This window comes from Hippoglossus stenolepis, chromosome 18, assembly GCF_022539355.2.
Source record: "Hippoglossus stenolepis isolate QCI-W04-F060 chromosome 18, HSTE1.2, whole genome shotgun sequence".
NCBI classification, from domain to species: Eukaryota; Metazoa; Chordata; class Actinopteri; order Pleuronectiformes; family Pleuronectidae; genus Hippoglossus; species Hippoglossus stenolepis.
The window spans coordinates 14,857,185-14,880,603 of NC_061500.1; the positions used below are offsets into that span (position 1 = coordinate 14,857,185).

At 41.9% G+C, this 23,419-nt stretch overlaps 1 protein-coding gene across 2 annotated transcripts in view; it reads left to right on the forward strand.

Moving 5' to 3' along the window:
- Positions 1 to 23,419, forward strand: part of fibcd1b (fibrinogen C domain containing 1b) — a 112,698-nt gene that overhangs the window by 69,676 nt on the left and 19,603 nt on the right. For both annotated transcript variants that reach the window (XM_035141732.2, XM_035141733.2), the window contains one exon: positions 4,214 to 4,310. In XM_035141732.2, coding sequence (XP_034997623.1) covers positions 4,214 to 4,310 — 97 coding nt within the window. The remainder of the gene's footprint in view (positions 1 to 4,213; positions 4,311 to 23,419) is intronic.

A 23,419-nucleotide genomic window follows, 5' to 3' on the forward strand; every position in this document is an offset into this window, starting at 1 on the left:
TTTCGAAGTACACATCATTGTTTTCAGGGCAGTAATGGCCTTATTAACTGGTTATTGCCCCTGGTGATTGATATGAATTATCATAATGAAAGGTTTCATTGTGGAAACTGGGTTTTATACCTTCACAGTAAGTCACTTTACAGTGTAAAATGTTTACTGACATCAAGTCAGCTATATATTAAATTAAAATGAAACTCTTCATTCTTGTTCATTCTTGCAACGGACAGTTGTAAAAACTGAGTTTTTTTTTAGATGCACATAACAAAAAAAATCTTTCTGTTATGTTGGCTATTTAATTTTTTATCTCGACGAGGGGAAAGAGGATTTCTTTTTTATTACAGTACTTATTTATAATCCCTGCAGTTCAAATGAAAACTGACAATAAATATTATAAACATATTGAATTATACTTGAGTCAGTTGTTGTCTGAAGACGTTGATTCATCTAATATTTTAATATATATTGCACTGAATTATAATTACTAGTTTGTTTACGGACCTTTGCTTGAGGACATTTTCTCTTATCTGGAGCTCTCTGAATTTTAATTGACTACCCCTTCATTAAAGCAATGTCTATCTAATGTTGTTACTGCTGAATTGAGGTACTTCATACTACAGGGGTTGTCTTCATTACCTTATCATTTTTGTGTATTTGTACGCGTAAAACACCCCTGTCATTAACTCCACTGCGACACCACACCTACAGTGTCACACCTGTTTTATAACTGAAGTACTGTGTGGTTGCCAACACTGTGTCGAGCTGCTCTGTAGTCACTCTCCATCCCTGTGTATGAATGATTGATGACATTATTTATATACACTGTATACCATACATTAATATTGAAATCTGGTAGCAATAATATACACCTACAGCATTACAGATACTGTAGGTGTCAATACAGGAAAAAATACAGGATACAAATATTCCTCTGCTGCAGTATCCAATCTCGAATCAGACAGTGATTTCTCATGGGAAAGAATATAGAACTGTTTATGTAAAATAATATGTAAATAACTAACACATCACGTTAATAAGTCAATAGCAGTCACAGCATCCCGCTAATTAGTCTCACCTCATGTTTAGATTCCATGTAAAGAGTCAAATTCTGCAGTTCTGTCAGGGGCTGGATGCGGCCGCGGAGCAACGATCGGACACGTACCAGGCGAAATGGCTGTTTTGTGCATCGCGGGAAGGATAAACGCGTCCCTTCAGCTCTGGACCACGCCCACTAAGCGTGCATTACGGTCCACACAGTCAACTGTAGACCACACGGTGAAAGTTTTATGTAAATCGAATGAAAGTTGTCATATGATGCTTATTTCCTGTTACCGGTGGGTAGTTATATCATTGCACATGCCCGGGACACGACTCTGATGGTCTAATGCACTGAGACCGAAGCAAAGCCTGTGAGAGGTTCGTGCAACAGAAACGAGCAGAGATCCTGTTGTTGCGTTATGTATAATTGACAGCTTCCTGCAGCACACGGCGCACGTCATGATCTGCATACAGGCCTGAACAGATGTCACAGGGTTTTATATAAAAGGGGCTTTCAGAGCCATATGAAGCAAGTGTCAATTGTGTAGGTTGCACTGACAAACAGATTTAAAGAGATTAAAGGATAAGTCCTGTCATTTCCTGTAGTTGTCCACAACAATATACTAATCCTACAAACAATGAGTGTCTGTGCAGCCACAGCCTGGTGATGGTTTCTCCTCTTTCCTATAGATCACTGTTGTCTACAAACTACTAAAACTATTTGAATAACATAGAACACTGTGCTGAGTGGGACGCTACTTGACTACGATGAATACTCACTGGAGCAACTAACGCATTTTAACAGGAAGCCGGAAATACAGGCACTCCTAACAACTTGTAACCGTTCCCTGGTGTAATAGGACATTTTGTTGCCTTTTATTCTTAAAGTGCATCAATACATTTGTGTGCCATTTGAAAACACTGACATCTGCCAATATTAACCCTATTGTTGATCAGTATCAGTGTATATACCATTACTATTACCTGGTACTGCTATTATGAATAACATCATTACATCTATAAGTATCACTATTATTATTTCCTTTATAACAACCAGTATGAAGGATCTTAAATATGACAGTTTACCATTCTCTCCCCCCTCTCTCTTCTCTACCCTCCTTTCCATCCACCTCTCTTCCTCCTTTCTCTCCGCTCGCTCCAACCGGTCGAGGCACACTGAGGTTCTGTTTTTATCTCTCCACAGTCGCCAATCATGATTTGGTGCAATATAAATACAAATTTTACTGAATGTGTTGGTTGTGATGTGACAACTCTAAAATGACAAATTAGGTTGACTGTTGCACAGTGCGCCAAGAGTGCTTACAATTAGATTTTTGCACTTTAAAGCGTCCTGCTTGTACTCATTTACAGTACAAATATATGAATAAATATATCAAGAGTGCTTTTTTAATTTAAGTGTTTAGGTTTTGGTTAAAATTGATATGATCATGTAACATATGAAAATGTTAGTCTCTTGAATTATTGGGAACAAATTCAGATAGATCTGAAGGAAGAAAATGAGAAATCTAGCGTCTTTGAGAATTGAAAGAAAAATCCTGAAAGTCATTACATAATGTTATTCACGTTGAACATAAACTGTCATACAGAATTTCCATCGTCACTTCCACATTAACACACCCTTTCAACTGTCCTACACTGTTTTCCATATGCATGCATTTCAAGTTCTCCTTCATCTTCGGTCTGACACCCTCACAAATGCCCGCACACACAGCTGGGATAAATTGTTAGAGACATGCTTTTTGCTAATATTTCCTTTGTTTCTAATACTGAAAGAGATGCCATGATTTCTCCGCGCACCATTGAGTTATAGAATTTCATGATACAGAGGATAGAAGAAAAGAAAACTTGTCTCCTTGTGTTTAGGATTGTTGTTTTATGAATATCATCTCTTTTGTGGTATTTCAATTAAGTTTGACAAATCCATGGCCATTTGATTCAAAGACAGTCGAGATTGAATGGATTCCTTTTATTAGCTTCCAACAAATTGCCTTTTTAATGGCTGGAGCCTCTGCATTATTCATTTCTGTGAGAGAGAGATAGAGAGAGAGTTTAGATCTAGATGAGCTCAGCCAACAACATTGGGACTTCGAATGAGTCATCACGCGGGAGGATGAGATTGTTGTGTTAAGCAGGACGTTAGACTTCGGATTTGTAAGAGCTCAAAAGCAGTTTTTCTTTTAGATTTGGTCAGGTGACCTTTTAGAGAGCTGAGTCTGTGTTGATGATGGAACAGGGGCAGGCAAAGGGAGCAGGAGCCATTGGCTGGAAAGGTATAGGCCGATGGGTTGCTGGACAAAGCAGGCAGGATGATGAACTGAAGCCACAGGCAAACACAGAATTAAACTAGGTTCAGGTAAACAGGAGAGAAAAACAAACAGGAAGATGAGTTTGGCTGTAATATTGACACCACATTGCTGAACTGAAGGTCTGACAGAGACTGAGGAGCAGAGCTGAGATAATAAGGCCTCTTTCACACGTGCCTTGTTTGGTCCGAACCTTCAAACTTATCAGTTTAGTCCTAACCACAATAACAGGGGTTAAAGTGGTCTCAATCTGGATCAATCACACACGGTTTGGATCATTTGCAGTTTATTAGCTTCCGGACCAGTTGCTGGAAGTTGAGAGAGCATTAAACAATAGGAGAGCAAAAAGTGGCTCGCAGGACTGCCTGCTTGCTGTTTTTGCCTCAGACAAGGACGTTCATTTTGCTGGTTGTGATACCATGATAATATGAACGAAATTGACAAAGTAAACCAGTTCATTAATTTTCTTCATTCAGACGGATAGAAAACTTTTTTTTATGCACCTTATCAAGAAAGTTAGCAAATACAAATTGACAACACGCTAACGTCAGACGCATGCTCATCCTCAAACCAATCAATGTGAAGTATAGACAGATGCAGCCTCCATCAGTAAATAATACACAATTCCTGTGTACGCTCCCTAAATTACAATGCGAATTCAAACCGGATCAAATGTAAACAATGTAACAAAGACATGAATCCTGGATCGAACCATGCTCTGGACTTTCTGGTGTGATAGATCTGGGTTGGATCCGTGGATGGATTACAGAACACTTACAAACAAGAAACACAAGGAAGGGGGACAACAGCCCATCCTCATCTGACCAATGAACTCTTGCCTTGTCTCTCTCTAGGTGATCCAGCGCAGGGAGGATGGCTCTGTCAACTTCTTCAGAGGGTGGGAGTCCTATCGTGAGGGATTTGGCAAGATTACTGGTGAACACTGGCTCGGTAAGTGTCTCAGCTGTGTGAATGAGTGGCTCAGCGCCCGTGAACAAGATGACAAGTTAAACCTTGAAAAGTCCATTTTCACTCAGCACTGTCAACTTTACTTAACTAGCTCCACAGTTACGTCTTGAAGACAAGACTTTATAGAGCCATCATCTCATCAGCATTATATCGACAGCCAGTATGACATGAAATCACAAGTGCAGCACTCAAACTGCAAGTAGAGAGAAGACAGGAACTCACTAGCAGAGGCTGAAATAGCTACATCGAGTGATGGATCGAGATAAAGAGACGGCTAAAGAGAGAAGCCTCGAGCCCTCAAACCCCACACCACTTCTCATTAAATTTACAAACACGTTTCTTTTTGCGGGTTTTACTCTTCAACGCCATCACAGTTCTTCTTGTAGCTAGTTAGCTGTTTGAGCTTGAGGACATTGTAATTAGAGTTGACTTCCACTTGTCATACTGGATTTACTTTAATCTGCGTCATTCTTCATGTTTAAACAACACATTGGAAGAAAAAAACTCCTAAAGGCCGGAAAGTCTAAAAATTAGAGAAGGGCTGTACCTGACTAAGAATTTTGTCAGTTGAATCAGATTTGGCTTTTCAATACAAATAGTTGACAAAGCGTAACGTTTTTCATACTATACAGACAACGCTTTGCTCAAATGATGAATGGAATTTGATGGGACAATGGTGAAAGCATTCTAATTACGCTAATGGCTAGGAATGTACCGTTACATTTTTTTTTTTCAACCAACAGCTGCTCGTTAACCTATTATTAACCATTTACCAACAAGATTACATGTTATATAATAGAATGTCTGACGCATGTAACAATAGGGTGTTTAAGCGTCTTAGCTTTAGATGTGCACGTTCCTGTGGCCGTGACGTCACTCCAACGCAAATGAGAGTAAACCTGTAACACGTTTCTGCGATCAATCACATTAATCAGCCCTCATTACCAGGCCAGGCCTACTCACTCCTCAGCAGACTCCGATTTTCTACTGTTTTTTCTCCAGAAATAGTAACATGTCCACCTGCTGTGGGGGTCAGTCTGTTAACTCTGAGCCCCATGTTGCAGTAGTAATAATATAGTAATAGTATTAAAAATGTCAAAATTCTTATTATTGGTTAATGGTTAATGATGAACATCCTTACTAATGATGGATCGGCAAAGTAGACCAACATTGACACTAGCTATCAAACTAAATCCAGAGAAAGAAAATACTGCGAGCCATGTGTTCTCCACTTTCAGGCAGAAGGCAGAAGATAAGTTGTCCCGCAGCCAGAATACTTGACACGTAGAATCTCAGTCGACCAAAAGGTCTCCGACTGATGATGAAAATCCTCAACTTTGAGGGGGCAGCGCCAGCACACAGCTAGTTCCTTCTGTCTGCCTTGTAGCTTCCTTTCAATTTGACTGACCTTTGTTCACTTAGCAGGAGAACACAAGTCAAACCTGAGAACAGGTATGAAAGTGCAAACTGACAACCAAAAAAAGGCACAGATGAGGGTGAACACTGTCGACTTAACTGGAGGCAACTGCAGCTGGGGAGTGTGGAGTGGACTCTGTAGAGGCATCTCATCACTGTTTTCACAGACAGAAACTGCATGTCTCTGGGATCTTGGTCTCAAATTGCTACGTAACCTCAGCCTTTGTACAGAAACATCCCCAGTGACGAGCCTTAGCGTTCTGGTGTTCTTTTCATTTTTTGCTGAACATTCAGTCCATTACAGTAAGTCCCCACAGGACCTGCAGTACTACAAACACACAAGTGAAAACCAAACTAGCAAGAACCTCAGACGGATTTGAACGGTTCCTCAAGTACTGTTATTCAAACCATGACCCTGGGTTGGCACTTGGACGCCACATTTCTGAACCATAGGCCACAGTTCAAGCGCTCACTCTCTGAACCTTCAAGGCTGCTTGTACTTATCAACACAGAGATGTGTTGTGAAAACAACTTAGCTCATGAACTTCATAAAACCTGTCATTTGACATTTGACAGGACATTGACCAGTCCCCCAAAAAAGCCAAGCACTTGCAGACGTGTTGTTCCCAGAGTAAACTTGGATTGAGTGTGGAGTGTTAGCTATCGCCATGCTAAATCTGTGTATATCTTCAGATGCTCGCATGACAGTTAGCTCAAGTTAAGACTGGTGGAGTAAGTGGAGCTTGAAGAATTCTATTCCTGTGAATACACACACTTGATCACGTTCAAGGTCGTGGACGTGACATTCCACAGCTGAGATCCCATCGGCGCTCTGGATTTACAGCACTTTCTCACACGCATGCACCTCAGGAGCAGTACAGAGGAAGACCTCTGTGTGCAGCCCAGCTTATATGCATGTTTTATATTGTACGATAGTGAAGGCAAATGGTAAAGGATTTGTTTAATTTTGCGTATCATCTCTGTTTATTGGGCGTCAAAGTGCTGCAGTGGCTCGCACTGTTGCCTCAAGGCAGGAAGGGTTTTTGGCTCGAATCCTGTTGTGCCTGTCGAATGTATGGTTGTTTGTCTTTGTATGTTGGCCGTGTGATGGTCGGGCGACCGGTACCCTTCCTCTCACCCAATGTCAGCTCCAACAAAAAATGTACAAATTATTTTCACTTGAAACTTGTATTAATTTAAATAAGGTAATTCATAAAATAGAGAATCATTGTTCACACTGATCTGCTAAAGAAAGAGACCTTTAATTTGGCAGCTGTGGCTGAGGGTTAGAGCGCTCGTCCTCCAACCAGAAGGTCCGTGGCTCGAATCCCAGCCCATGCCAAAGTTTCTTTGGGCAAGATGCTGAACCTTGATTGACCCTCATAAATGTTGAATGCACTGATTGGAAGTCACTTTGGATAAAACATGTAATGTCATTTATTTATGTCGCAAAACATCTTCATATTATCTGGCCACAACATTAAATTATTCATGGCACTTGTCCATCAGCCTCAGTGATTCATTCTCAACATATGTAAGTAGGTTAGTCCACAAGTCCTGAACAGCAGGTCTGAAAAGTTTGGGACTGCTGCTCTGTAACAGTTAATATGGTATTAGCTGGGCCTGCGTGGTTTTGGGTGCTTCATCATCTCCAACACTCTGTGTCCTTGCTTGACATCTGTAGACTTGTATATACTGTATAGCGCTTCAGAGTTTAGGTGAATTAATGTTGATCTAGGTCTCTCAGCTGACCCGAGGCCAGTACAGAGTGCAGGCCATAATATAAAACGTGGTTAGAGTGCCAGCCAGATCTCCCTATGGTATGCTGCGAGAACATGGTGGGAATATGGAAAGCCCTGGATTTAGCAGAGTGAATCTGAATGAGCCAGCCGGCTACTTTGAACCATTCAGTGTACCCTTGCTCATTCAGGGTGTGCTGTTGTCTCGTTACCCCCATCATCGATTACCCGCAGGGCAAAAATGAAAAATGGATTTGCGCTCGCCTGCAGCCTGCAAAGAAATCCATTGCCGCTACCTCCTCCAGACCAACACTGCTCACTAATGCCGTCAGCCACCCATGAACATCTGTACAGTTCTCATTTTCTTAATATGCTGTTCAATTCAGATTTCACATTTTTCTTTTGTTTATTGAACTTGATGATAGTGAAAAAAATACACATGATACAAGAAATAAGAGACAAGGACGGATTAAACTAATCCTGATTCTTTTTGAAGGTAGTATTTCTAAAGAGGTGTGTGTGCTGGATAATACAATCAGGAATATGAGAACATTCTTGCACATTTGGTAACACGTCCTCAATTTAGCACCAGAAAATGAGCCAGTTCTGTGGAAATAAATAAAGAAATCTTTTCATTTCAGCAGTTTGGCAGCTTAGGTGTTAATTAGTATTAATTATCGACTTTAATAGGTGTATCTGCAAGTATAACTGCACTGTATAGCAGTGTCAAGTCTGTAACTTTGGCTCGTGTCTACATGCGGTAGGTTGTTTGCTTTCCCGTTCAGTCTTTATTTGGTACCTATTTCTTCTTTTCGCCTTTTATATTCAAGTCATCAAGCATCACTCATCTGCAGTAAATCCACTGTCAAGGAAGCAAAGAGCAAATATACTTTGGGTCCTGTGCCTCAACAGAAAGCTGTATTTTAACATTGTGTGTGTAAGACTAACATATTGCTGAATAATCTCTCCCAGAGGAGCATTTCTAAAGAGTAGGAAACTGGGTCACGGCAGTTCCATTGTCACCATCGGATCTTTCAGACACCTGGTCTCCGAGGCTGATGTAGACTTGTCTACCTGTAATATAGGTCCTGAAGCTGTTTAATGCCGTCCCAAAGAGGCTAACCCAGTTTTTCAGATGGCCTATTACTAAACTATAACCAGGTCCGCTGTAGTTGAAAACGGCTCTTAAATCCAGCAGAAAACAAGGGGACTGGAGAAATTGTCTGCACTCATTTTCACGTCCTCTCTCCCCCGGCTTCGTCGACTGCAAACTGCGGCCATAATTTGTTTTTGTGTACAAACAAAATGTGACAAAAGCTCAGAGGTGTCACTTTAGCTTCTCGGTGTTGTAGAGTTATGGAATATCAGAGAGAAGTTGACACAGCCAATTTACAGTGACATTTTGTCCTCTCCTTCTGTGAAACCCATCATCAGGGAAGTGACATTCAGAAATGCTTCAATGTGTTGAAGGCTGTTTATCAGAAAGTTTATTTTATAGTTTGGAAGGTCATTTGGGCTCACACTGTCAGGTGTATGAGAGGGTAATTGTAGGACAGCCCATTGAAATTATACAGTTATTATTCCAATGGAGGTATGGATTCATTTAGAAATATATGTTACAAATGAATCCATGTTCTGAATCCTGCTTGAAAGAAGCAGAAACATTTGCTTTGCTTTAACTTTTCTGTTGGAGGAAAAACAGAAAACACTTAACATTCCTGAGCAGTACTCAATTTTATTAATCAGTGGAGCATTAACAGCTTAATCAATACCTATAAATGGGATTCTCATGTTTTGGTGGCTCCCAGTAATAGAAATTAATATTTGTTTGTTGTCATACCAAATGCTGGATTGGATTCCTGTCATCCATATATTTATTTATAAAAGAAAGAAAGTTCCTCTCTTTTCATCCCTTTTCCTTTCTTTCTCATATTCGTTTCACCATGCTCGGCTTCTTTCCTCTAATCAATGCACATTCATAACATGCAGTTGTGTGTTGTGTCGTGTGAAGTCACTGCAGCTACCTGAGTTATTAGACAGAGAAAAGATGCCTTTCAAAAGATCATTATTTCAAATTCCATAGAAGCAACTACCAGTGACGATAAAGATGAGCGTCCACACCTCATTCCTCTGTGAAAAATAAAGCAAATGTATCTTGGATACGGGTCTTTTCATCTTCTGCTGATGATGTCATTTGGAGTGGAGCAGTATTCATGACACACAGATAGACCCACACCCATCTGACCTATTGTAAGTCAAACTCAGCTGTCAATCATAACGTGTCACCCCCATTTTTATAGCATCGAACAACTCAAACCAAACGTATAAAAAAAATTAACACTTCAAAGAAAAGAACTATCAAAATTAGAATATTTAGGAACATTTTATTCAACTTTACAGTGTGGCTCATGTCCCTTCTGAAAATAAACAAATCCAGACTCATCCATGTTAGCAGATCGGTCATGGGCCAAACCTAAAGTCAAAATCCACGTCAGATACTTTTCTTTTAGTTTTTTGTCATTTTGGGTAGTTTCATTGTTCAAGTGCTCACTTTTTCCACTAAGTTTGGTGGGGTGAAACATGAGACTGCGATTGGTGGAGCATGTTTATCAGCCATACTTCAATATTGCAGCTCCATTTCCGGGTTGCTACTGCGCAGACTGTGGCTCCAAATGTCGATGTCATCAAACGTCATTGGCGCAATATGGCAGCGTTTGCACCTAGGATATTTTGCCTTAATTTCTAGATAATGGGAGGAGGGGTGTAGGCACTGTCCAGCTTTATATTCGGTTTATGGTCTCATTACGTTTAGTCCAGTGCGACACTTAAAGTTTAAATTCAATATACGTATCTGGTCCAGTGTTTGTATGACAAGCTTTTCTTACTCCCTCCCCAACCCTAGCTGTCATGTCGTCCATCTTTATATACAGCCACTGGGAACAACAGCATTTCAGGAGAAAAAAAATGTAGACAGGCAGTTTTATCATTCCTCTAGTAAGTGGAGTCCTGTGCATGAGAAGCAGCAGAGAGAATGTGAGAAGCTCCAACTGTGGGCGTCTCAGAGTCTCCTCATGAGTATTTACCTGATGAGTCTTTGCTCTCTGGGCGATTAAACAGGAGGGAAAAAAAGGCTTCAGAAGAACCTGAGAGAACTCTTAACTCTGTTACACTTAACTCACGCAAACCTGGTGAGGTGAATCCACCGAGGAAATTATATTATATCTGCCAGGCTCTCTACTCTGAGGAGTGGGCGGCGTGTTGGAGCCGGTGTATCGGCGAGATTAGGGGAGACAGAATCAGCTTTTTATATCAGTGAAGGTTGGTGTATTGATGTCACAGTGTTAAAAGAAAATCTGTTGCCCTCACCTTCAAGCTTTTTCACAAACAGTAAGCCGTTTTATTCACCACAGGATTTGCTTCCTTTATTCCGGCCAGTGTTTGCATCCAGCCTGTGGGAGTGGTGCATTGCAGCGCTTGGCTGACCAGATAACCAGTATGGAGCAGGAACACCCAGCCTCTTCTCTCATTATACTGGATTTATTTTCAAAAGAGCAAAGCTCAGCAATGAACTGCACGAACACAGACAGTACATTAAGAATCCCACCGGGAACAGAAACACACTGTCAGAGAGTATTACAGGGATGCTCACTGCTCCGTCTCCCATACAGCTTTTGAACACTTATCTTCTCCCAACTTCCGTGGAACAGGACCTGAGATCCACAAAGCCCAGAGTAAACTCTGCGGGAAGGCTGGATGACGATCTGATGGAGCGGACTGACACTAACTTTGTGAGGTGTCAGTGCCGATGGAGAAAATGTCCCAATCAAGACTTCAACATACAGCAATGAAAACAGTTCTGCAGCCAAAGAAAAGAGAAATTTGAATTTAGCACAGGTCTGTTTTTGCAAACCCGCACTGTACCGGACCTGAGCTGCTACCCGCTATTACCTCCGAGTCAAATCGAGCCTGCACGACCTGACCCATCACCTGTGATTAAACACACATGCTACACACACAGTCACTCACATCAAATGGGTCATGACCTCCTTGTCCTCCCGTTTCATTGGCTCAGTTGTGTTCTTTGAAAAGTATCTGTCAGTTGTCGCAGGACCTGAGCTCCTGCAGCTGTCGGTTTATTTCCTCAGCCGCGACGTGCCTAACTTGCTTCTGTCAAAAGCTAATACTTTTTGTCACTTTTTACAAGCGGGAAAAAGCCAGAAAGAACATTTACCACTGGCTATTTCTGTCTTTATGTGATCACTTTTGAAGTTGAAGCTGGTTTGGCGTCAGTGGTGACAGTTGTTTGAGTGGCAGTGAAGGAGTTAAAGGTTGTGTCGTAGGGTTTCACAATAAAAAAAATCTTTGTGGCTGACTGGGATCCATAGTTCCCACCCGCTGCCCGCTCATGTTTATTTAATTTTCAACCTTACCTGGGACCTAGTGCAGGACATTTTTTTCACCACACAATCGACTGTTGGAACTGACTTCCCTTCACCTGCATCAGTGGAGAGAGAGAATGTCTTGAGACTCTTTCACAGACAAAAGACCTGGAGAGCCCCAGGCCCAGATGGCGTCTCACATTTCAGTCTGAAGGCCTGTGGTGACCAACTGGCTCCTGACTTCACACAGATCTTCAACAGATCATTTCATCCGTGTGAAGGTTCTCTTCTGCTTCAAAGGCTCCACAATCACACTGCTCCCTCATAAACCCTATACCACAGGAGCAATTACAGCAAATGCATTGTCCCTCACATCTGTGGTCCCCCCCCCAAAAAAAAAGATCTTTGAAAAATTAGTGTTGGCCGAACGAAAGCACATCACAGACCCCCTGCCGGGATCCCCTGCAGTTTGCCTACCAGGCAAACATATTGGTTAATGAAGCATTTATTATGGCTCTGCTCTCTATCCTGCAACACTTCTACTGCCTGGAGAGTACTTTCTTTGTTCTTGTCCTGAAACCTCTCTGCTCAATACTCACACAGCCAACTCGTGCAGTTCTCCACCTCTCCCGGTGCAGCACCAACTTCCTGAAAGGCAGGAAGCATCAGGAGTGGCAGGGAGGGGGGCGACTTTCATCCATTTCTGGTATTCCCCAGGAATGTGTATTCCTCTCACTGCTCCTTTCCCTGCGTCACATATGACTGCACCTCTAGGGACAGAGATGGTAGTTTCTGAGACTGAGCTCCCCGTAGTACTTCTTTCACCAACTCAGCGACTGCCATGGAAACTTTTAGGTTTCGTCCAAGTTTTGTGTGAGAAAAAAAAAATCCCAGCAGCAGAGGGTGTACTTCCTGTGCCAGCCGAGGAAGTTCATTTTGACTTCAACACACTTATGGCCGGTTGTGTTCGCTGCTATTTTTATGAGCGTGTTCAGTTTGGCCACAAAACAGGAGCAGACTACATCACCGGCACCAGCCTGACTACCCTCCGGGACGCGCACGCCGCCTGAATCAGCAAACACGAATGCCGTCCCCGTCAACCTTGGCCTAGAATTATTTAACTCTCAGTTTGTGGCAGGTGCTTCAGATTAAAAGGTCCTCAGGACTATTCAGGACCCCACGTTCACAGTCTCGCGCAGGATTTACAGTCATTACTGCCCACTCCCACACATGTCCCACGCTGCTGCTGCCTTATCATATGGAAATGCTGATCACTGTCGCCTGCAATACGGTTTTTCCAGTGTAAATCTGTGCCCCCACCCTGCAGGGGGGAAAATAAGACACATGTAGAGCTTATGGATTGTTTTAATCTCAAACAAAATGCTAATAAGGTTACTCAACTGTTTAATAAGCCAGCTGTAGAAGACGTGAACTGAAAATAAGCCTTATTAAATTCTTTTAAAGCCTGAGGCAGTGCATGGGAAAAGTGTATGCAAACGTTACGCATCGGGTCCCTGTTTTTTGACTGTTTATGTAATTTCTCATAGAGAGGGAGGCAAATTTAATCATGTTACACGTCTGGTGTAACATGATTTTCCAAAATTGACTGATATTTATTAAACTTTATGTATGTATTCAACTGCACTTGTTTATAAAGACAGAAATGGAGAGCTAATCGGTAAATGAAAAAAACACTTACATTTGAATTATATTTGGAGTCCCTCTCATTTTCATATATGGACTTTCATCAGATGAGGTCTGGGTTGCATTGATCTGCTTGGATTTCTGTAGCAGCCCATTTCATGCAGGTCACTGTGCATCCAAACAAGCAGGTAGAAACAGTTCTTCCCGAAGAAAGATAACTTGGCCACATCACGTCTCTAAACAAAAGCTCCATTGAAGCTACAATGTCATCTCCTTGTTACATGATGTTGCCTTCAAATGGAACCTGTGAACTTGTGGTTGCAACATGGGAAGTATGGGTTCTCTTGCTGTTTAAGTGGTTAGAGACAACCGCTGCTAAGCAACAGTAAAATTGACACCTATATGAACGTCGTCAGAGAAGCTGTTTAGCAAGGCACCAGGCAGGAATGTAATGCAGGAGATCACAGGAATGCTGGAATATCATACATTTTCTTTGTTTAAAATCAATAGGAAAACCTCTGTAAGACTAAAAGTACAAGTTATAAACCTACCATCCAATGATAAATGGTCTGCCTATTCTGAAAAAGTCAGCCAACAAGGAACACATGGCGACGTAGAGATCTTATCCTCATGCTCCTTTCCAAGTGCCATCATTCTTCTTTTTTTTTTTAGGGGGTGATGATACTAGCTGACGGATATTTCGTATTCTCACTGTTCACGTGAACGGGAGCGCCATGGCTGTAGGGCAGTGACATTTGGGCAACATTCTAAAAGGAGGTCAGGTGAAGTGGCCTTTCGACTCGGTTCCCTTCATTCTGACCAAAGAGCCAAAGAATTGTTTAGTTTTTTTTTTGCAATCGTCACGTAATTTGCACAGAACTTTGAATTTGCAGGCAGAGAAACATTTATCGCCCTGTATGACTGTGAGCATCTGTTATAAGCTGCAGGCTCTTGCACATTATCAGTCTCATTGTTTTAGGGACATACAGAGGCACTGATAAGAGTAATTTTTACGCCCAAGCATGCAAACAAACTTGATCAATAAACTAAACATAACAGATTTAATAAAGGAAAAGAAAAAGCCCAACAGGCAAAACAACTGACATCATATCTGTCATATTACCTTTCAGCCGTACCAAATTACATACAACAGAGATTTTTAGAGATCCTCTTTCCACTGAAAGTGCCCGTGACATGTCACATCATCACATTTTTGTGATGGTCCCCAGTATTATGTGAAGTGGACACAGCATAATAAGACCCATGTGTCTTGACTGCTCTGCCTGGAAGTTGTCCTCTCTCTGAAAAGTGCCTTGTTGTGATTTAACATTCTCCGGCTGACTGCCTCATTAAAGACACATTTACAGCTGCCACTGAGAAGAAATGGAAAAAGCAAACCTTTATTTCCTCTCTCTACTGTCTGCTCTCCTGCCTGTCACTAAAATTGCACAAATTTCCTCAGAAAATAGCCGCGTTAACCACTTCACATATACCGCTCACCTTTAACAAGTGGGGCATATGCGAGTGCTTTTATTGAGCTCTTAGCCTGCCCCAAGTATTGTAAGCTCATGTGATTACAGTTGGGGGGGTGAACCACAAAGACATTTGGGTGTTTGTGTGTGTTTATTTGCGATTGAGTGTGCAGATGGGAGCCAGGCAGGGGGAATGACTATAATTTGGAGATGGGCAATCCACAGGCTTGGCTGTCTCTGTCAGTCTTTCGCGCGTGAATAATGGGCGGTGAAAAATATTACAGCAAAGTCAAATATGATGTTACCATGTCATTCTTGTAAGTAACGTCACTGATGCTCCGCAAGAGACGCTACACAAACACCATCATCGTGGTTGTTTTTGGGGATTAGCAAAAAAAAAAGGGAGACAAATATAACTTGAATGAACTCTATTCATTGAACAACTTAAAAGAACAATTAACTTCTGCAACGTTCCAGTTGTTTAGATACATTTTTTTAACCAAACTATTTCGTATTAACTTGTTAAATGTAAGTACGAGATGAACAACAGTGAATAGAAAAGTGTCTCTGTTGTCGTTGCATCATCGTGTACATCAGGGTTTCCCGATCATTATCCAGGCCGCGGTGGCTCGCCACAGAATTACACTTCTTATGATAACGTAATAGATCTTTAATAAAGTGTTTAGCTTTGTTGATTACTTGCATTACATGCTCGTTCTGTGTCGCCCTCTCTCATGCTCCTTGTATATTGTCCTCAAATTTTTTACAATCCACGCAGACAGTCAGACCTCATAGTTCCAGCTGCAGTTGTGTGGCGTACCCACAAGTGGCATTCAGTGCAGCTCTCGTATATAAAATGTCCTCTTTCACTTTCTAGTCCATGTACCTGACGCTAGACTCTGTCACGAGTGGTGCACTGACACAGACTGAATCAATTCTCCTATGCGCTTGCTCTGTCAGAAGCCTAATACTCCCATACAGGAGACTTGAATCCATTCCTTCTGCTCCTCCATTAGCCATGGCTCGCCCTATCAACTGTCAACAAACAACTGCTTTGATTTTACTGCATCTCTTGATTGAAATTCACACAGTTATTACTTTACAAAGTGAGAGTGACAGCAACAGCAACACTTAATTTTACACTAATATGTACCATAGCATACCATTTGGGTCGATACTGGTTATGGATCAACCGTGGTCCGTCACACCAAATACACAAGGTAAACCAGAGTTTACAAAAACATGATTGTTGTCTTTCTTCTGCTACTCCATTCGCTTCACTCCTCTACTACCGCCAAGCATCTTCATCTCTTTACTGTCCTTCTCATGTGCCTCAAATCATTGTGAAACTGCACAGTCTGACAATCAACTCCCAGCCTGTAGAAGTACTCAGGGAAGCAGAAGGTGAGCCCATTCATCTGTGGTCTGGAGAGAACACTCTGTCCACACACACAAGGACACATTTACAATAGGACTGTGAGAAAAGTTGTGAGTGGGCCGCAAATGCTTAAACACAACATTTATTTGCTTTAATAAAATTATCTTCAGACTGTAGATGTGATAAGTAAAGTCGGTGTGGGCTGAGAGGGCAAAAAAGCAGTGAAAGCAGTTTTTTTCTTTTGTTGAATTACATGAACCACTGCATGATAGATGATAATAACACAGTGATTGACCCGCCGCTGTTAGAAACTCTTTCAAGGTTTCAATGTGGCTGATCCCCGTTTGATTTCTGCCACGCTGCGTGCTGCACAGCCGCGTTCTCTCCTCTGAAGGGCTTTATGGGTAAACACCACCCGAACAGAGCAGGGTATTCACAGATCCGCTGGCCACCGACATCCAAGAATATCAAAAAACGTTTTCTGCATTCGCGCATTTAAAACATTTAGCAACGCAGCCACATTGTGCCGGGTCCCTCCGTGTGTTTACCTTATGCAACAATTTCTGTATTTATTTATTTATTTTTTCATCATTTCATTCCTCCCTAATCTTTTCCTTTCCCACGGACCCATGCACAAGCACATCCTTACACATATTTATCCTCCACAGCAGCCTGTACCACAATGCAGCATCCTGAGGCTTGTATTTATATTCTTGTCACACAGCAGAAAACTTAAAGAGGACTGTAGCTACAAAAGAGAGCACGAATCAAAGAACATCACAATTCCTGGGAGAATGACGGCCCATTTTGCCGCACATTGTGTTTCTTTTTTTTCTATTATTTTGTCTGTGCGCCCTCAGATTTGTGCAATTGAAATAAGCCAGGGAAGGTCAACTTGACCAAGAAAAGAATGGCCAAGGCTTTGAATAAACATGCATCATACACATGACTATTGACTATTGATAAACCTCCCCCACTTCCCCACCTTTATTATTATTTTTTTTGGCATCTGTTCAAACAGACGGGAGTGAAAAAATACAATTTAAATAATTGCTGTAAATGTGCCCCGACCCTTTTTCTCTCAAAAAATCTGCCAAACACTCCAGTCATGTGTGGCAGCTTCTTCTCGATACCACTGACAGCAGCGGGGTCGAGGGTCAGTACCTTTCACCACTCACAGGCTGGTGGAGAGAGGGGGGATGGAGGGCCGGTTGATTTTGCTTTGGGAGGTTTATTACTCTGTTCTTTAGTTATAAATAGGTGAAGCTTCCGCCTCATTTACAGGCAGGACTCTGCAGTATATTGTCGTACCTTAAGAGAGATAGAAATAAAGGGCATTTGAAAACACTGGAATGATACGTGCGGACAACGTTAGCCGGGATTTTTGGGAGATTAAGTCAATGTTCGCTGGAGTAAGAGAAGGAGGAGAGCAGTAGTCAAGGAGGGAGAAAATCCAGGAGGCTGATATGAGAGGAAGAGATGCAGAAATGGAAGCTTGGAGTGAAAGAAGGGCTAAGGCTGAAAAATTAATGGGAAAAAACGTTGCATTTGATATTTTTATACCACTGTGTGAATGCGCATTCCTCTCCAGGAGTATTGTATCTGATGCACTGGTACACGTTAGTGCAAGCCTAAGTGAGCACAAGCTTATAAACATGCAGAGCCACAAACTCGCATAAGAGGCTGATTTGGTGTCGAGTCAATAACGGCTGCTACCTTGCAGGAAGGTCACTGCTCGGAGAAACTCTCCAGAAGGCTCGACACAGTCTCCCCCCCCTGAACTCTCTCTGTTCCCGTTAGAGGGAATAAATAGCCTCATTATCCCGCCAGACGCTCGCCATACATCCCTGTGTGTCGCCTCTATTGTTTTTGAAAAAGCGCTGCGAAAAAAAAAAAAGTTGTTGTTTGGTCTCCTTCTTGACAAAAAAAGGTTCCTCGACCATATTGTAAGAATTATTGGACATTTTAAATTCTTTGCACAATATAATTTGCCACCTGTCGACTGTACAGCACAGACCTGGTCCTTATGATGCTTTGCTCTGCCTGAGGAAGCCAATATCAAATTCAAGTCAGTGGGCTGTTTACAGCAGGTGACACCACAGCCCCCATACTCTGCCAGAGAAACAAGTTGTCAGTTTGGATTTCCATCAACTATCAGTGTGCTCTTTTAACATAGGAGGTAGTTAGCTGGTTCCCCTTTTTTTTACGACCCATTAACCACTCACGTCTTCATGTCAACACTCGTATTCACGATGCGGTGATAGAACTGCCCTTGACGCACAGAATAATATCTGATATGCCTGATGCATCTCCAAATGTGACTTCAAGACATTGTTAAACAGCCAATGATTATTCTTCAGTCACACTCGTTCATACATAATAAAAGTAATAATCCGAAGGTCTTTCTGTCTTTTTTGAATAACTTAAGATAAGAAATGATAAGATAAGATATGATAATTCTTTTTAAGTCCCACAATGGGGAAATTTGCCATGTTACAAGCATAAGTTAGTAAGAGGACAGTCAAAGTATAGACATCAGTAAAGTGATAAGAAGTTAATATGCAATATAAATGCAAGAAAAACATACAAATCTAAATGTAATAGAAATAATATATAGATTGTAAACAGAGGATATACAATGTGAGAAGAAATACAGTGGGACTGATTGCACATTATCCCTGAATTGCACATACAGCAATGAATATTGCACGGCTAAAAGAGTTTGAAATGCAGTCCACAGGTGTGGTCTGATGTATGTATATATATATATATATATATATATATATAGTAATGTGTGTGTGTGTCTGTAAACCACTTAGGACAACTTAGTCAATGAGAACGATGTGTTTTCAGAATTACTGGAATCCATATCTGTAAATCCCTGCACAACCCAGTTGCTTCACATTGTTGTAAAGATAAAACAGTGCCTATTGTGATCAACTAGAAATGGCCCAACATCAGGAAAACAGTTGGTTTTTATGCCTCGTGCGTCTCTTTACAGTTGGTATCTGCCCACATATTGTGCCCATGTGGCTCATCCGGCCTGTTGGCTTTGTACCCTGCAGATGTCCTCCCTCCAGTCGTACTGCCTGATAATTATCATCGAGAAAACCATTTCACGGGGGTAGAACAACCTCAGTAGCTTGCTACCACTATGTGTAATTCTTCACTACGAGACAGTGTTTCATTTAATTGCTGCCATAATAACCGGCTCCACATGAAAAGGCCTTTATGGAGCTTACGCATTGTATTGGTCCCTGACTTCACTTAATGCTGTCAGAAACCTTACAATGCAGCAGAGATGTACATGCTGTAAATGATGCTGGTCTGGGGTCAGTGACCCTTGATGTGGGTGTGTGGGTGCTTTACAATGGCTCATTCGGACCAGATTCAATGTGTGCTCACTGAAATTACTTACCTCAATGTCTTTGTCACACAATGAATCATTTCCTTTCAATTACTGTCATATATTTGCCCTTTAAAGACATAGAATACATGCTGCCAATACACACAAAGATGAATGTTTGAGTATGTGACCAGAAGTGTATATACATGCCCGACAAAGGGCCACAAACCTCTTGCTGTATACGGATCACTTAAAGACTCCTTGCGGTATATGGCATTTGAAGTGTGAGTACATGTGCATTTAAGTGAATTTAATACGCTGATTAAAGTGCCAGCGCAAGCCACAGGGTGCCAGTCAAAACATGCCAGGGGGACAGACTGACGCACGTGTGGAGCCCAGCTGTCAGGGATATACAGGGATACGTGTCATAATACCATATCACATGACAGAAAAAGAAATATAAACTACAATCCCCCTGCAATCTATTATTTAGAGCACATGTAAGTGTTTTCAGTTAAAGCTCCTCCAATGCTCCATTCATATCCGATTAATTATTCAGGAGTGTGATTCCTCCTCAGTGGGTCCGACACACTGATGTTGACTGTCCAGGGATGCAGCCAGCCAGCCAGCTGAGGCTTTGCCAATCAGCCCCGGTGCTGACACAATGATGCCTCAGCCTCCGTGTTCGGCCTCTGCTTTATTCAGGAGGGTATGCTGCCTCTGATTGGTGCGACTGTACCCTGGCAGACACTTCATCTGCACTAGATTGCGCCGCTGGAGTGGAGATAGGTGCAATTTGCAGCAATTCTGTCGGTAATTTCGATATGTATGAGGACTAGAGCAATTCGTAGCCCTCTCCACGAGGCCCGGGTGCTTCATTTGATGCCTCTCATCACCAGCCCACAGGTGTATTCCTCCACCTTCCCACCCGGTGCTGGTGCTGAAGTACGGTTCGGCTCATGCTGCAGAAAAAAAAAAGGGGGGGGAAAAAAAGGGATTTTATTGTCCAGAAGATGTAAAAATTAAAGAGCGGAGTCCTCTCTTACAGGAATGTTGAATGAGTACAGATGGGGTGATTGAAAATTTGATTGAGAAACGACTGAACGGATCTACTAACGACAGCGGCGGAAACTCTTTCAAGCCCCGGACCTCGCCACATTAAGCGCTTTCTATTTTGTTTTGTGTCATAATTCATTTCATCCTTCTTCTGGGTTTTTCTAGAGGGCTTTCAAATTAAAAAAATACACAACACATTTCCATTACATTGCACGTTACAGTGCCATATTGTTCATGCCTGGTCAGACAACAGCACAACACTTGGTTTAACTATTCATAGTTTTACAGCCGCCCTCAACTCCTCTGAGCTAAGATAAGGATACGTTTGTGCTCGATGACATCCGCTGCTGAACTGCTGCTGCATTGAGAATTAGACTCTAACAAAGGGGGTGAGGCAGTGGTTACTTTGAAAAGCGTGTTACTCTCACTGAATTAAACATATGTCTGATGCTTCTTTACGGTTTGTATGGGTTATTACCTCTTTGGAAAGCTCTCCATAGACATTTTTCTCCTCATTCAGCTCTTCAGTTCAGGCTTGGCAACAATCATGCACCCATAGCACTTTTGCAGGTAACAGAATCACTTTTGCCTGTTTGTTTAATTACTGTAATTAATAACTGTCCCGTTATAGTCTTTGTCTGAAAAAATAAAGCAGCCACTTACCAACAATTTAAACAATACTAATGGTAAATATGGCAATTTATTAAGACTTTTTGGAAGTACACAATGTGCAGTAAATTTCTCAAAATATATTCAGTGATGTGTGGATTTTCTTCAAGCTGAGTAGAGCTAACAAGGAATGACTTTAATGTTCACTTCATTGAATCAGGAATTGTGCATCTATTTAATCATCCCCTCGGTGTAAATAGTGGCCCCTTCATGGCCCCTGATTTCGAAACATCCTAGTTCCGCCACTGCTTTTGTGGATATCTTGAGGAGAGTAAATGGTCGGATGACGATGATCTATATTTGAAGGAGAGTTGTGATGACTTTTTAAAAATCATAAAATTCTAATGAAGTCGGTTGCCTGATTAGCCCTGAACTCTTAGCAACCTCATTACAAGAAAATACCACTGGAGGGTCTGAGGATTCATGGCCCCATTGGATGCTCTTTTTTTTCTCAAGCTCCTCATTACTTTGACCCTGGAATCTGAGAGGGGGGGGGGACTTAACAAGACCATTGCGCTGCCCTTGCCTAGCCTTAATGTTGTCATGTGCCCATGATCAAAGTCCTCATGGCATCTTAGATTTCTATTCCGTGCTCATCGTGCCTTGCTCTCCACGCTGACTCCCTCCCCCATGTTTTTCCTCGCTGTCAGTGTCTTTCCTTCTCATCTAACACATTCTCTCTGCACAGGTAGATTTGCTGCTTGTTAATGCATTTCACATTTTTACCATTTTACCCCCTAGGACTCAACCCATCTGGACAGATTAGGAGGTCCACGGCAGAGGCCTTTACAGGCTCTCTTGATTTCTCCCAGGACCCGGCCCGGCAGCAAATTCAGTTCAGTCTAGTCAGGCTTGGGCTGGGTGTAGTTCTACTGCAGCGGATGTCAGGTCTGTGTGGTAAAATGTCTGATGCCCAAGTGGATCCAAGTTCGCTATCAGCTTGGTTCATGCTGTGAATAATAATGAGGGGAAAGGGGCAAAAGTGAATATCCCAGGAAAGACAGTATTAACTATGAAGTCGAGCTAAAGGAAAGTCATTAGCTGATTAGTACTGGAGCTGACGATCCATCCAATAGTTGTGAAGACATTAGTTACACCGAAAAATGTCAACCTCATGGTGGGACTAGAGGAAAGGGCAAGTCCGTAGTGTTCATGCCCTGGGGTTCATTATTGTCTGTCAATAAAGAGGTATTTCAGTCCTGGACCGAAGATATGGAACGACCAACAATCTGCATAGCCAACCCACTAGCTACTCCAAAAATTGCTGAATTAGTGGCATCATGCTGTGACTGTGATGTGATCTGTGATCTGTTTGTTTTGGATCATTCATTACTGTTCTTGGTTAACTGTTGGAATGGTGACATTATAAAATATTGTAAGTTCAAGGTAACATTTCCACGGATCCATTGGAGATCAGGTTTTAAAATTTTGCAGCACTCTAAACCACTTGTGGAAGCGTCCTGTTATATATTTCTTAGATACATTTACTTACCCTCTGAACCAATTGGGTCATCTACCGCTGAACCTTGAAGCCTTGTGTCTGAGTGAGTGCAACAAACCGAGTGGATTTTTATTTATCTCTTACCAGTTATTCCCATCAAGGTGGGAGTAGAGGGAAGAGCAAGGGCTCATCAGAATACCTATTCATCCCCTTGGATTCATGAATATCTCACTGAAATTCAATGGCAATCCTTTCTGTGGTATTTCAGTCTAGACCGAAGTTGTGGACCGACCAACTGTCCACAGAGCAAACTCGCCATCAAGTCTAAAATGACTTATTACTACTTTTTTTGACAGCGGCTGCACATTAAGTCATTGCCCATCATGCTGCGACCTGCGTTGTGTTTTCTCTGAACTTCAGTCAATTTGGGTCGACCATCATGTTTTGGATCAGATCCATGTTTTTTAGGATAATTTATGACTGTTCTCGGTTCCCTTTTGGATTGGTCACTATCTTAAATGTATTGATGCATGTTGGGTTTCTGATCAGGT